Source organism: Pelecanus crispus, chromosome 2 (assembly GCF_030463565.1).
Source record: "Pelecanus crispus isolate bPelCri1 chromosome 2, bPelCri1.pri, whole genome shotgun sequence".
Classification (NCBI taxonomy): domain Eukaryota; kingdom Metazoa; phylum Chordata; class Aves; order Pelecaniformes; family Pelecanidae; genus Pelecanus; species Pelecanus crispus.
The window spans coordinates 128000040-128013069 of record NC_134644.1 but is presented as its reverse complement, the minus strand read 5'-3'; the positions used below and the strand labels follow the sequence as shown (position 1 = coordinate 128013069).

General features: G+C 41.0%; 1 protein-coding gene across 1 annotated transcript in view; it reads left to right on the top strand.

The window, feature by feature from the left end:
- The window catches only part of LOC104033202 (ethanolaminephosphotransferase 1), a 52842-nt gene that overhangs the window by 35751 nt on the left and 4061 nt on the right, over positions 1–13030 (top strand). The window contains exons 7-8 of the mRNA XM_075705532.1: positions 9465–9513; positions 11805–11985. Coding sequence (XP_075561647.1) covers positions 9465–9513; positions 11805–11985 — 230 coding nt within the window. The remainder of the gene's footprint in view (positions 1–9464; positions 9514–11804; positions 11986–13030) is intronic.

Genomic DNA, 13030 nt, shown 5'->3' with positions numbered 1-13030 from the left:
TGAGCACTTTGGGGGGGACTTTTGAATCCACTGCATTGATGTGCTCTCACCACCCTTTCCCGTGGAGAGGGCTTCAGCAGGTACTGCCTCCAGCCTCAGCCATGCTTCCCAGAACTCCTGGATTGGAAAGGACCCTGCGTTCAGGCTGTGCTTTCTAATGAGCAGTGTATACAAAGACATGGTTTTCACAATCCTTTGTGCTTTACAGAGTATAAAACTGACTGTGTGTGACCAAGACTGTACAGTCTCTTTTTTTTTTTTTTTTTTTGTCAGGCCTGTTTTAGGCGCTCTGAGGAAAAGAAGGAAAGGAAGAGGAAAAAATAGTGGTTGCCTTTTCAGTAGTCAACGAATTATTCAGCTTGAAAGAGATGTGGCTATCAAATGCCCTCTGGTGGCTGGCAGGGCACTAAGGGATGGGGCGTGATTTGTGCTCTCGAAGGAGCGCTGCAAGTCCGGGGGGAGATGGATGCTGGCTCTCCCAGAAGCGGCAGGTTAGGCCCACATTGGCGCTAGGTGCTAGCATGGGCTAGTCTATTGAACATGCTCGTTCTGCGCTATTCACATTGCTGTATTTGTTCCTGTCACTAAGGCACATGACAGCCCGTGCAGTGAGTACGCTGATGGCTTTCCTTGCGCTTGGGAAGCCATGGATGAAGGTTTAATTCAAACTGTTGAACATATTAGGAAGGTTTGTGGTATGTCGGTGTCATTAAATTTGCAGAAGCGAGCAGCCCTTTTCATACTCTACCAAAACCAGCTGCAAAGCAAGGTTTGATGGACTATTCCATTAGCATTAGAAAGAAGTACCGCTTCTGTCTCATGCGGTAGCCTTGCATGACTGGATCCATGAGTGGACAATTGAGTATTCCTTCCATCATTGTCCCAAGCAGAGCAGGCATAAGTAAGAGCCAAAAGATTTCTTTAAAAACACTGTCTCTTGCACGCTACCCACAATGCCATTAACAGGGCAACTTTTGCAGCTTAGCTAAGGTCAAATATGGGTTTAAAGTATGCAAGAAATTATCTTGGTTGACTCTATATTACAAAATTGTGGCAGTGCTTAGTAAATCTCTTAAAAACAGACACTAAATTTAAATATTAAAACAGTAGAATCCTTCCGCTGAGGATCATGCTGATCCAGAAAGCACTGCCATTTGAATCTCAGGTTTGAATCTCAGGTTTGAATCTCAGCTCAGCAATAGTGATTAAGATGGTTATCACTGGATAACCTGTGTGCAGTGAATATGAATATATAAAGTTTTTAGAAGCTTGAAGTAAATTGCAGGACCCCACTGTGACTGCAGAAAAAAGTACTGGTCTAACCTACACCAAAGGCAGAAGAGCCAGGAAGATGAAATTATTCTTTCCCTTAGAGAGACTGCAGCAAGTGTGTCTTGCTCAGCCAGATCCATTTTTATCAGGGAGCCCACTCTCTGGCATGCTCAGTTAAATGCCTTTGTGGCTTGTTAAAAAACAAAGCGATGTAGTGGGCCTCTGATGCTTTTTACGAGTTAGTTTCCCAGGACCCCGAGAGGAGCCATTAAACCATAACTGGCTGTCCTTAACCATCTGATGGCATTTAGTAGTCACTAGTGGTCCTTCTAACAATGAACCTGTAGCTGCTCCATCAATACTTGGCACTCGTTTCGTGCTTTTACTGTTCCGTACACAACAGGAGTTCAGCTGCCGAGCCGTCACTTCTCCAAGAACAGCTGGGCTTTAGCTAGTACCTTCCGTAGTGGGAAGAAATCCAAATGAGATGCACAAGAGTGCAGTTTTTCAGATATCTTTCATGGAGTTTCGGGGGCGGGGGTTGGGGGGAGAATAGCCCACGTATAACCTAAGGATGAACTCTGCAAAAGCACCTCCTCAGGGGAAGCTGTGGTATCACCAGGTGACACTCACTCGCTGAAAATAATGGGATTTTTATCAGGTGCCAGAACACACAAAGATACACATAAAAGTGCAGCAATACCGGTGTTTAGATTAGAAGTTTTAGGAAAGCCTCCCAAAAGAGAGCTTTACGGATGTCCCTGGGAACTGTCTAGCACACTGTGAACCCTTGCAGGAAGGCCAAACCTCGGGCTGCTGAACAGTGACCTTGGGGGACTCCCCCGTGAAGCAGAGAAACTGCTGCATAGTATTTTATGGGAATTTTTCAGCTACCCAGCGAACAGAAACCCGTAATTTTCACAAGCAGTGAATGCAATTCCATCCTACAGCTCCAAAACACACACCTAGCTGGACACCAAACGAACGAAGGCGGCCATTCTCCTGTTTCCAGACTATGTTGTCCTGGCTGCTAGACAGAAATGCCTTTTCTCTCCTAGCATGAAAGCAGCCAGACCTTTCTAAAGTTATGTCCCTGTGTGCTCAGCTGGAACTAATTACTTCTGCTCTCAGCAAGGCTCCTGTGGATGACACTCCAAAAGCTCTCCTGGGATTTAACCGCAATTGTCCCGTAGCATTATCTGGCTAACTAGGGTCCCTTCAGAGGGCAGCGCTGGGGTGAACAGCTATCATTGATTTTCACCCCTCCCGGGTATCCCGAATGCCTGGCATTCCATGTCACTGTGCTATCAGGTTGAGAGCAATATAAAATATTTACAATAAGCATTTTAAAACAGTCAATTCCCCCCATAAATTCTAGTACCACAAATGATGCTGTAGACTTCATAAGAAGATTTTCACTGACAGGTAAACATCAGTAGTTCAGGGAGCACCATTACTAATTGATGATGGTTTCTGTCTCACATTGCAATTAAATGACCTGTAATAGGTGCGTGTTCTGAATGAAGCATTTCCCATTCTTCGGACATTCATATTTGCTCTCTATGAGATAGGTTTTATAATGTCTAATAAAATTAGAGTTCAGACTGCAATGGTCTCCTCACTGGAGACATTTATATATCTGTTTTCCTCTACCTGACTGTTCATTTCCATGTGACTTACTGGAAATTTCTTTCAGTCTCTTAAATCTGTTTAGAATTGACCAGAGGGCTCAGAAGTTATGGTGGGATGCACACAAACAAGCAAAGTGTTATCACGTCAGCTCGATTCCTTAGGAAGCCAGGTTGGAAAAATGACTCCTGGACGCACAGAGAGATTCCTGCTCCTCCTCAGTATTAATTGCAACCACAAGAACAGGCTTTGTGGTTAAAGGACCACTAAAGCACGGAGTGGATATATTGTGCTTCATCAGTGTCTGGCGCATGGGGCAGACAGTTCTGTGATGCAGACATGGTGGTGCATTTGAATCCATTCTATCTGGTCAGCACTGCCCCAGATCTGGCTACTGAAGCCTGTGGCAAAGCTGAAGCAAATTTTCAAAGTATAGGTTTGAACATGAAATGTGAATGGAGTACTAACATCTGTCAGAGATCTGAAACTTGAACTTTCTCTTAGAGATGGGGCCAAAGCATTCAGAATTTTTTCCTATGATGTGTATTGGATTGGGTTCTGTGCTGACTTTTGCAGAGTGTGCATTCCTTGAGGTTCACTCCTTCTCTGAGCTACTTAAGTATATAAAATGAGGAGTAAATACATAAATGAAAAAAATAATAGCAGCAAAAAACTAATGATGAGACCGAGCCACAACATTTGAAACATGCCAAGTATTTGCATTCTGTCATAGTGGGAAAGCACAGTTATCCATCTAAAACAGTGCCGTGTCCTATATCCTATGTGTCAAAGGAGGCCACAGAAGTCCTTGCAATGGGTAATTATACAGCAGCCTGCCCTTTTTTCAGCATCAGAAAATGTTTAGGAGGCCATGATCAAATTATAAATTGTTTCTGCCTCATACAGATTAATCATTCTGTAGTGATTTCCTGTAGTTCCCCTTGCAAAGTGGCTGATGGTTCTGCCTTACTGATGGATAGTTGAATGATTAAATGTTAAGTGATACGTTATCGCTCCGACAGGCTTTGACTAGCCTTGTTTGAAAAGTGTGGTTAACATGAGTTCTCTTCTATGTGTCTGTCACCAATTTAACATTTACTAAAGCATTGTTGTGACCGATTGTACAAGACTTTGTTGACGTAAAGGGTGTGAAATACTCACCTGTCACTTGAGATATATATAAAAAGCAGTTGAGTTCATGTTTGGAGTAACTCATCTGAACCAGTCAGAACAATAACCCAGAAAACCAGAGCGCTGAAGACCGGAGGCAGGGCAGTGTCACGGGATGCTAATTGTAAGTGGGAGTGGGTTCGGTGGTCTTAGCTGTGAGGAGTCCTTTCACAGGAGGTGGGAGCCCCAGAAAGTCAAACAAGGGGGCTCACCTGGCAGAGTCCTTCTGGAAGCCAGCCTGGGCTTTTCAAAGAAAGGTACCATTTCTCTGGTGCCCGATTCTTGCTGTGCCCAGAAGAAGAGAATGATGTGTTCATGCTGTGTGAACAGGACTACATCAAAGAAACATCTACATCCATAAACTAATTTCTCACTCTGTACTAAATCCCTCCAAATGCTAATTGTTAGCTTACAGCTCAGTTCAAGAGAGATGAATGCAGTGTGTACTTCCTTAGACGCTGAAAATAAGCTATAAAATCAACAAGCATGATAAATGCATCCATTTACAATCTTCATACTCAAGAAGTATCTTAGATGCTGAACATCCAAAACATGCATCAGCTTTGTGCATGAAGACAGTGCTCATGTTTACATGGTGCCCTTAATCCCTGTAAAATCATTTCATACTGTGTAGATCTCTTTGGGTGTATTTTTCATCTGTCCTTAAATTGCTTAATGTATTCAGACTTTACAGGCTCAATTAAGTCTGAAAATTATATACTCATTTTCTAAGCTTTTTTTTCCCAATTACTAAGTGGTTCTAAGTTTGCCATTTTATATAATAATGAAACGTAATTTTATAGTTAGTGGACAGCTCAATATGCAATTATGTGTTTGCACAACCAATTAAAAGAGTTGTCTTCTCAAGACATGCCTGAGAAAATCACACTGTTCCATAAAAAGCTGCTGTTCCAGTTACAAGTGCGTCTAAATGTTCACCTTTTAATGAAGCTTGCTTCCAGGCACTGATCAGTGTGCTAAACATTCAGTGTGTTAAGATATTTTCATGTGTCTAGCTGCTTTAAATGTGGGAGAAATTTGGGGAAAAAAAAAAAAAAAAAAAAAAAAGGAAAACTTTATTTAAAGATTTTTCCAAGCTAATATTGAGGCCTAAATACTTTTAATCCTAATTTTTTTTGTCTGGTGGCTAAGAAAGTGAAATGATAACATCCCATTTACTTAAAGCAAGCATTGGCTATGATGAACTATTAACCTAGAGATGGAAAGGCCAAGCATTATACTGCAGGAGGCCACATGGAGGTGTGGGCAATTGAAGAGCAGGAGAGGAAGGTGATAGTATTTCATTTGTAGGCTGAAATGCAACTACAGCTGCCTACTGTTAATGAACTGATTTTTACTGAGCTCAGCTACTGCAATATGCCCAGGAGAAGGTCTGCACAGACCTCTTCACTGCCTCCCAAATGGGAGGAATGCTCCGTGGAGTCTTTTTTGGGGGGAGGACAGCAGGGATGGAAGGATGTTTTCCTGAATGAATTCCCACAGTTTCCAGTGCGGTGTTATATCCCTGTATTGCACTGTCTCAGTTTTGAACTTTTAACTATCAGGAAGAGCCAATTCTTAACAAATAATATTTCAACGCTTTTCTTAGGACAGTTTAAGGATGGTTCGCTTGTCAGGAACCTACCAACAAAGGCGATTTACAATAGCAAAGGTGTGGAGAAGGTAAACAGCTAAGATAAACATTGTCCTTCCTTTGAAGCAGTATAATTTGTTTAAAAATAGTAGTTTAGGTGTCGTGGCTACCTACTTGGCGTTGTTTCTTTATGTAGTGGTGCTTACAGTCTGTGAAGTTTGGTGTATTCAGGAACTTGGCTACCTGTGATAGGCTTTCTACCTTTCTCCGAATGCCAGTGTGGGGCTCTTCTGTTGGTTACTGAAATAGCATTTTTCCAGAACTGACAGTAGTGTCAGCAGTTTGTTTCTGGCCATGCCCTCTCTCTCTACAACAAGCAAGTCTGCATTTTGCAGCAATGCCTAAATTAACTCGGGTACAGCAGCCACGCTAAGTAACTGCAGTGTGCCACAGAAACATAACCTGGCTGTCTTCAGTAGTCTTTAGGGCATGGCTTAAGATGCTGTCATGTAACTTAACTTAAATACATTACTGTTAGTCTAGACTAACACTGGAGACAAATGTACCATGGTATCCGTCACATGCTAGCTTTTCTTTATTTTTTTTAATTCACTCAACAATATCACACAAATAACATCTTAGGGGTTTGGAATTGAATTTGAAAGCACCAAATGAAATCTAAAGTTGTCACTAGAAGTGATAGGAATTGATCCCTTTTACACACATGCATATATAAAAATATATGTACGCTATGTATGTATCTGTGTTTTTATATATACATGTATGTATTTGGAAAACAAGATATACCTTTATTTCTGACATGTCTCTAATCCTAAATTCTCAAATGCATTAAGTTTTGTTTGTTTTTTAATATGGACAAAATAATTCCTGATAAAGAGCTTTGCAAATGCTTATTTCTCCGAAAAGGGAGTCAAGATAGTGCAAGGCAGAGGACTGATCATAGGATTGTACCTAAATCCAGGGATTTGGGCTTGATACCTTCAGCCTAGCATGACTCAAGAATTCCCTGTGTGTATCTGTGCCATCCATCTGTGCTTTAGTATTTCTGCCTTTAATACAGGCCTGTGTTCTTATAGTTGGGTCTCAGAATTTAAATCAGCTGGAAAGCAGGGGAAAACATGAAAAGAGAAATTAAAAAACACTGGAACAGCAGTAATGCTTCTAGTAAACACTTGATGAGTTCTATTTTCTGTAATGCGTTAAAAATGTCTAATGCACTAAACTTGGGGTTTTTAATGATTTTGAAATAAAATATGTGGGTTTAGGGCATTACAAAAAAAAAAAAAAAAGCAAGCTCCATCATCATCACTTGGGCAGTGCCTGGGTGGCTGAGTGCCAGAGAGCCAGCAGGGGGTTTGATTTCCAGGGTGCACCTTTTGTTCCCCAGAACAGTAGGGAATGGCAGCAATGCGGAAGCAGCAGTTTAGCTCCTGGGCACAAAGGGATCCTTAATGCCAATTAAAAAGCAGACTTAATGAGTACCAAAAGCAGCCCCCAAGCCAGGCCTCCTTAGCTAAAAAAAGATGGGAAAGCAACATGTTGAAGGAAATGATGGAATTTTGAAAATCCCATAAGAAACAGGGGAACACCCTTTGCTTTCCCTACTGCATCCTCAGCTCTCGTTCTGCTAAAAGTGAAGCCATATAAAAATACAGAGGAGTAACTGGTGTAACTGCCCCATTCGGAAAGTGGCTTTTAGCTAGCTGGGGGATTGTTTGTGGTCAGTGTGTTATTTCTAAATAAAATGGCACTTCATAAAAATAACAAATTGTTGGCAACCATTGCTCTTTGAATTCTATTTCTAGTTCTAGTCTCTATTTCTGTTCCTCTCGGTTGCTTTTCTCCTAACAAATCAAACTTCAGGATTGCAGCAGGAAATTTAGATTTAACCTCAAGAGTCAATGTTTTGTCTCATGTCTGCTCTAATGTGATACAGATGTTGGAACTGCTGTACGTAACTCAAGATTTTATTGAACTAGCCCTCCCTGCCTAATAGAAAACATAGCTAACCGGAGTGCACATTAAACACAGATCATTCTGAAGGCACTAAGCTTGCAAATTTTAGGAATATATTTACAGAATACTTGGGATATTACTTCAATTGCACATCCTTCAGCTGTTTGATAGAGAGTTCCTGCCATGGTAAAGAAGCAGAGCTCTTTATCTTACTTGTTTGAAAAAGCAAACCCAAGAAGTAAACAAATGCAATACCTGAAATTATTTACAGGCTGAATAATCTTTTTTTTCCAGTTCTTTGTTTCCTCCTCTTTAAAAGATAACCAGAAAGACTGAAGAAATAGATTAGCTATTGCATCCCTTCTTACTTCTGTTTTCCAGCAATCCTGATCTCCATTATTCCTGCTTTTTTTTTAGTTTTCCTTCTCTCCAGTTGCCACTCTGGCCAGACCACGCTAAACACTTGGGTGTGTCTTTGATGAGGACCAAACAGTAAACACTGACATTTCTTGAGAGTCTGCTATGCCACATTAGTCCCATTACAAAGTCATCTGAAATCAGTTCTTTCCTCTGTTCATTCTTATTTTTCCTGATTTCTAATAATGAGATTAAAGTCTGCTACTTCTCTGTACAAATAATGCAGTGTTTCTTAAATGAGATTTTTTTAAGGTAAAACCAGAAGGTTTACAGCATCAGAGTGCTTTTCTTGCCCATAACAAAATAGGAATTATGTATTAATTTAGTGCACCAAAACCAATCCTCATGCCTTATAATATAAAAGTCAGGCAGAAATATGCTACCCAGAGCAGTCTCCAAGTAGCAGACAGACCAGGAAAAAGCCCTTGATACACAGAAAGTGGGGGAAAAACCCAAACCAAACCCAAAGACCTCTGCAGGGAAACACATAGAAAATGGGTGTCACAGATTAAAAAAGGATTATATATATTTTCACCAGTTAGGCTGACTAATACTGTTGCTTTCTGAAGGATGTTAAACCTTGAACATCCACTTCTTGCTGGAGGTCTTCTTTGACCCTTGGGTAGACCAACATATTTGGGATGTAGGTGTTAGATGGGGTACAACTGGGTCTTCAGGCAGCTCCAGGGCTGCTAGCAGCTGTACTGGTAATACTGGCAGCAACGCAGATAGACAGAGTGTTCCCAAAGGTGAATTCCTTGTCCTTTGTGGGTTAAAGCTGAGCTCCAGGAAGGTCACAGCTGTATTAAAAAAAACAAACAGTAAAACCCCTCACTTGTTCAAATGATGGCCATATAATGAAAATTAATTCATTTCAGCCATTGTATCAGCAAAGCAGATCATTAGTTGAGCCTTAGTAAATTGAACTATAAACCTGTTATTTCCCCAGTAATGTGGGCAGCCCTGTTTGAGGTTAATCATCTTTATACATTCCATTGGAAAGCTTTTGGTGTCAGTCTTGGGGTTTTTTTCTACATAAACAGAAAACAGCTCATGCAAAATGGGGCCATGATATTTCTCGGGTCCAGCAAAGGAACCTGTATGACGAATAACTGATCCTACCTACTAACTGCGTCAGAATTTTAAAAAATCTTCCTGGTCTTGTCACTCCTTACACAAGAAAATCTGTATCAGCAACTATTTCAAACAGCTAACTTTTGGAAAAATAAGGAATGTTTTATTATTGCCTAAAGCCTCCAAACTCAGTTCCTATCCTGTAATGAGTACAGGAATACCGAGTCATTTTTAAAATAGCACACTAGCTCTGTTATCATATGAGAAAACTCTGAGGTCATCAGTGTAGCAGGACTGTATATCATTACATATGAATTTTTTTCTCTTCCAGGCTTCAGTCTATTTCTTTCATTTCCACAAACACTATACAACATTCACAGGTAAGTTAATTAACATTAAATAAGTTCTATCCCTTCCCATTTAATTCTGTATATTTAACAGTTTCCTCGCTTGAGAAATAAATGTAATGCTTGAAGTAGCCTAGCTTTTTTCAGCCAGATGCTGTCCTGATAATGTAGTAAAAGGTTTTTCTGGTCAATTTTGAGAATCTGAATGGTTTCTTTTCCATGTTTATAACTCTTCTCCTCTTCCTTTCACTTGCCACTCGCCAGGCAGTCTCAAGCTGATCCTGCATGGTAAACTGCTGAAAGCTCTGTAGTTTTAAACACTGCATTTTATTCGCAGTCAAATGTGATTTGTAACTTCTACCTGCGTTAGGTAAAATTCTGTAGCTGATCATCCTGCACTCCATGAAGCACTGTATTGTCTTCCAGATCCTTCTGTAAAAGCCTTCTCTGTACGAAGTCTGCAGATAATTGCCATCAGATACAGGCTAGGCGGGTGGCAAGCTGTGATTACATCTAAGAGTTGGCTTGCTGCACCTAGGCATTTTATACATGATTAGTTTATACTCCGATGGCCTATTTTTATTAATGCTGCCTGCCTTCCTCTAGTATATGCTAGCTCATTTCACTCATCTGTCACATCAGGTCTCTCAGATCCTAAGTGTCCTGAAGGAGGGACTGTCACCGCCTGTCTTCAGAAATTAGTGAAAATTAATACTACATTTAAATATTGGAGAGACTGCAAGACAATAACTCATTGCTCCTACACGGGCCTTTTCATGTCACAGTGCTCAGTGTAGCTAATAAAAGCATGAATAGCCCCGAGTTTGGGGCAGGAAGAGTGGCGAGTCAGGGGATGGGGGGCAGGAAAGGCTGAGGACCTGCAGAAAGGCTGGGCTTTGGGGCAGGGGGCTGGGGACCAGCGGTGCAAGGGACTCCGGTTCGGGGAAGACTGGAAGGGGGACAGCACCTTGGGTGTGTAGGTCCCTGGCAGTAGCAGCATTTGCCCTGATGAACATTCAGTTTTTGGTTTTTTTTCCTCTCATGTCAGGACTTTTGTTTAGCATTTTCATTTTCAAGTCGTCATTTGACATAGTTTCTCTCAAGCCTTTTGGTGGATTTATCATTCCTCTGAACAGAAGGGCACAGTAATTCTAAATATCCGGACAGGGTTGCTTGAAGGATGCACACACAAGCTATTTAGTGATGAGGAATTTGAGTCTTCCAATCATGTCCTCTCTCTCTTCATCCTGCTGCCTGTTCTCAGTTGTTATTTTATCAGAAGAATATTCTTTTTTTTTGTAATGAGAAAAATATTTATCGGGTTTTTGTCTAGCTGTTTCTATAAATACAAGGCCAGGTTGGATGGGGCTTTGAGCAACCTGGTCTAGTGGAAGGTGTCCCTGCCCATGGTAGGAGGATTGGAACTAGATGATCTTTAAGATCCCTCCAACCCAAACCATTCTGTGATTCTATGATAAATACAAATGTTCAGAGATTTTAAACAGGATATTTCCCAGTACACTTCAAACACAGAATTGCTCTTCTGAACTGTTGGTATGAAGAAATGATTTAATGATACTGAATTTTAGTAAATTAAACCTTCTACTCCTTTTATAACCTCTCAGTGAGTTTTCCCTGAGTGAGAAAGAGGCAAGACAGACACAAAAGCTCTTGATCTTACAGTTACCTTTTTCCTAGATGACAGAAGATAGTAATTTCCTACCTTTAATAGTACTACCTTTGAAAGATAGCTTAAAATATCCCAAACCCCCACAATGCATCATTAATTTTCCTGTACTCTAATTAGCAAGAAAAGCCTCCCCTTCTAGGCTGTACTTTGGCAACGGTGCAGGATTGTCTAGCAGCATCGCATCTAGACCTGAACAGCAGCAACGCCTGCCAGCCATGTGCTTGGCTCTGTTGCCACTGAAAACGTGGGGCTGAAGTAATTTCATGCCTCATGTCAGAAGTTTCACCCTCTAAAAAAATATATATTTTGAATTCACCACAAGCCTGCATGGTGTGCATTTGGATGACAAACTACAACAACGGAGCTACTGCAGCTACTTTTGTGTGTAGTGATGAGCTGGTGAAGCTGACCAGAAGCTGTGTGACTAAAACTGTATCATTTTATCCCAGAAATAAATGTTACTTGGGTACCCTACAATTTATTGTAAAATTTCTGGGTATCTAGTACATTTGCACAGATAGTTGTGTTGCAAGTTGAATTCTTGGGCTGAGTTTAGGCTAGAGTTTGAAGTTACTGTGTGGAAATAGAATGGATAAATTTTCTTACTCCATAAAATGATTGTATTTATTTACAGAGCACATTTAAAGAAAACACTGAAGAATGATTCTTTGTATGAAGGACTCCTACCTCTTGTCTCACCTCTGTTGCTGTTCATTCTTCTTACAGTCTGGGTGGTTTTATCTCCAGGCAACATATTAGCAAAGCAACCAAGGTTGTTTTTATGGATGGTTGGGGTTGCTTTCTCAAATGTTATTGTAAGTATGTTTGTGGTGGTGGTATTATTTAGAGATAGCTTTCTATTTTTATGTGAATAAACAGAAGGGAGCAGAAACTGCAGTTAAAACTCAGCAGAATCACACCACTCTTCTACCTCTGTGTTACCCTCTCTTGTATAAAAATACACTACAGCAGTTGTCTGGACACTTACAGTACCGCAATACCCTCTATACCACAGCATAACATTTTTATGAGGGTTCTTTTTTTTTCTGGGGAGTTTATGAACAGCCCTGGGGAGGCCTTACTTCCAGAAACATAAGATATTCCCCAACACATGGGCAGAACTGGGGACTTGTCTAAAGTAAAAGAAAGCTCGACACAAGCGTCGATTTACCAGCAAGAGTAGGGGGGTTGTAGCCTTCACCTGCTGTTGTGCCCATTAGTGTGGTACATGGATTCCTGTATCCTACAGCTCAGCTGATCCCGCATTTTCCCATCAGTGTTTGGAATAAGCATTTTTTTTTAGGGAAAGACATAAAGAGGTACAGGGGCCTTGCGATGGCTCTCTGCCCACAGGTTAGTTTCTCCACATCATTGTGACCAGTTTCCCCCTTTTAGTGCCTGTGAGGCAACATAAACCTTGGTGAAGTAATAGCAAGGGCAGCCAGACAGTAATGCTGAACACTGCAGTTAACCCAGGATTTTCTTCACCGGAGGAGGCCCTTTGCCTCTCTTCTTGCCAGGAGAGAGGCAAGGGAGCTGCAGCCAAGTAGAAAGGTGTTCCTCCATTTAATGCTAAAATACCCTAAAGGGTATTGCTTAGTGTCATTTTAGGAAAATAGTCTCCAACACCATCTAAAATTGTGTCACTGAGCAACGCTACATCCAATTTAAAAAATGAAAGGCTTGAAGTGCCTTGCGTTATGAGAGAGATCTTTGAAAATGAGGGATTTTAAAAGAGAAAGCAGAACCCCTCCACACATTTCTATTCAGGAAGAGAAAAGAAATCATAATTGTGATGCTCGTTAGATGTATCCTGTAAATGTATGCTTCTGAGGGTCACAAATCAAATGGTTCCATCTT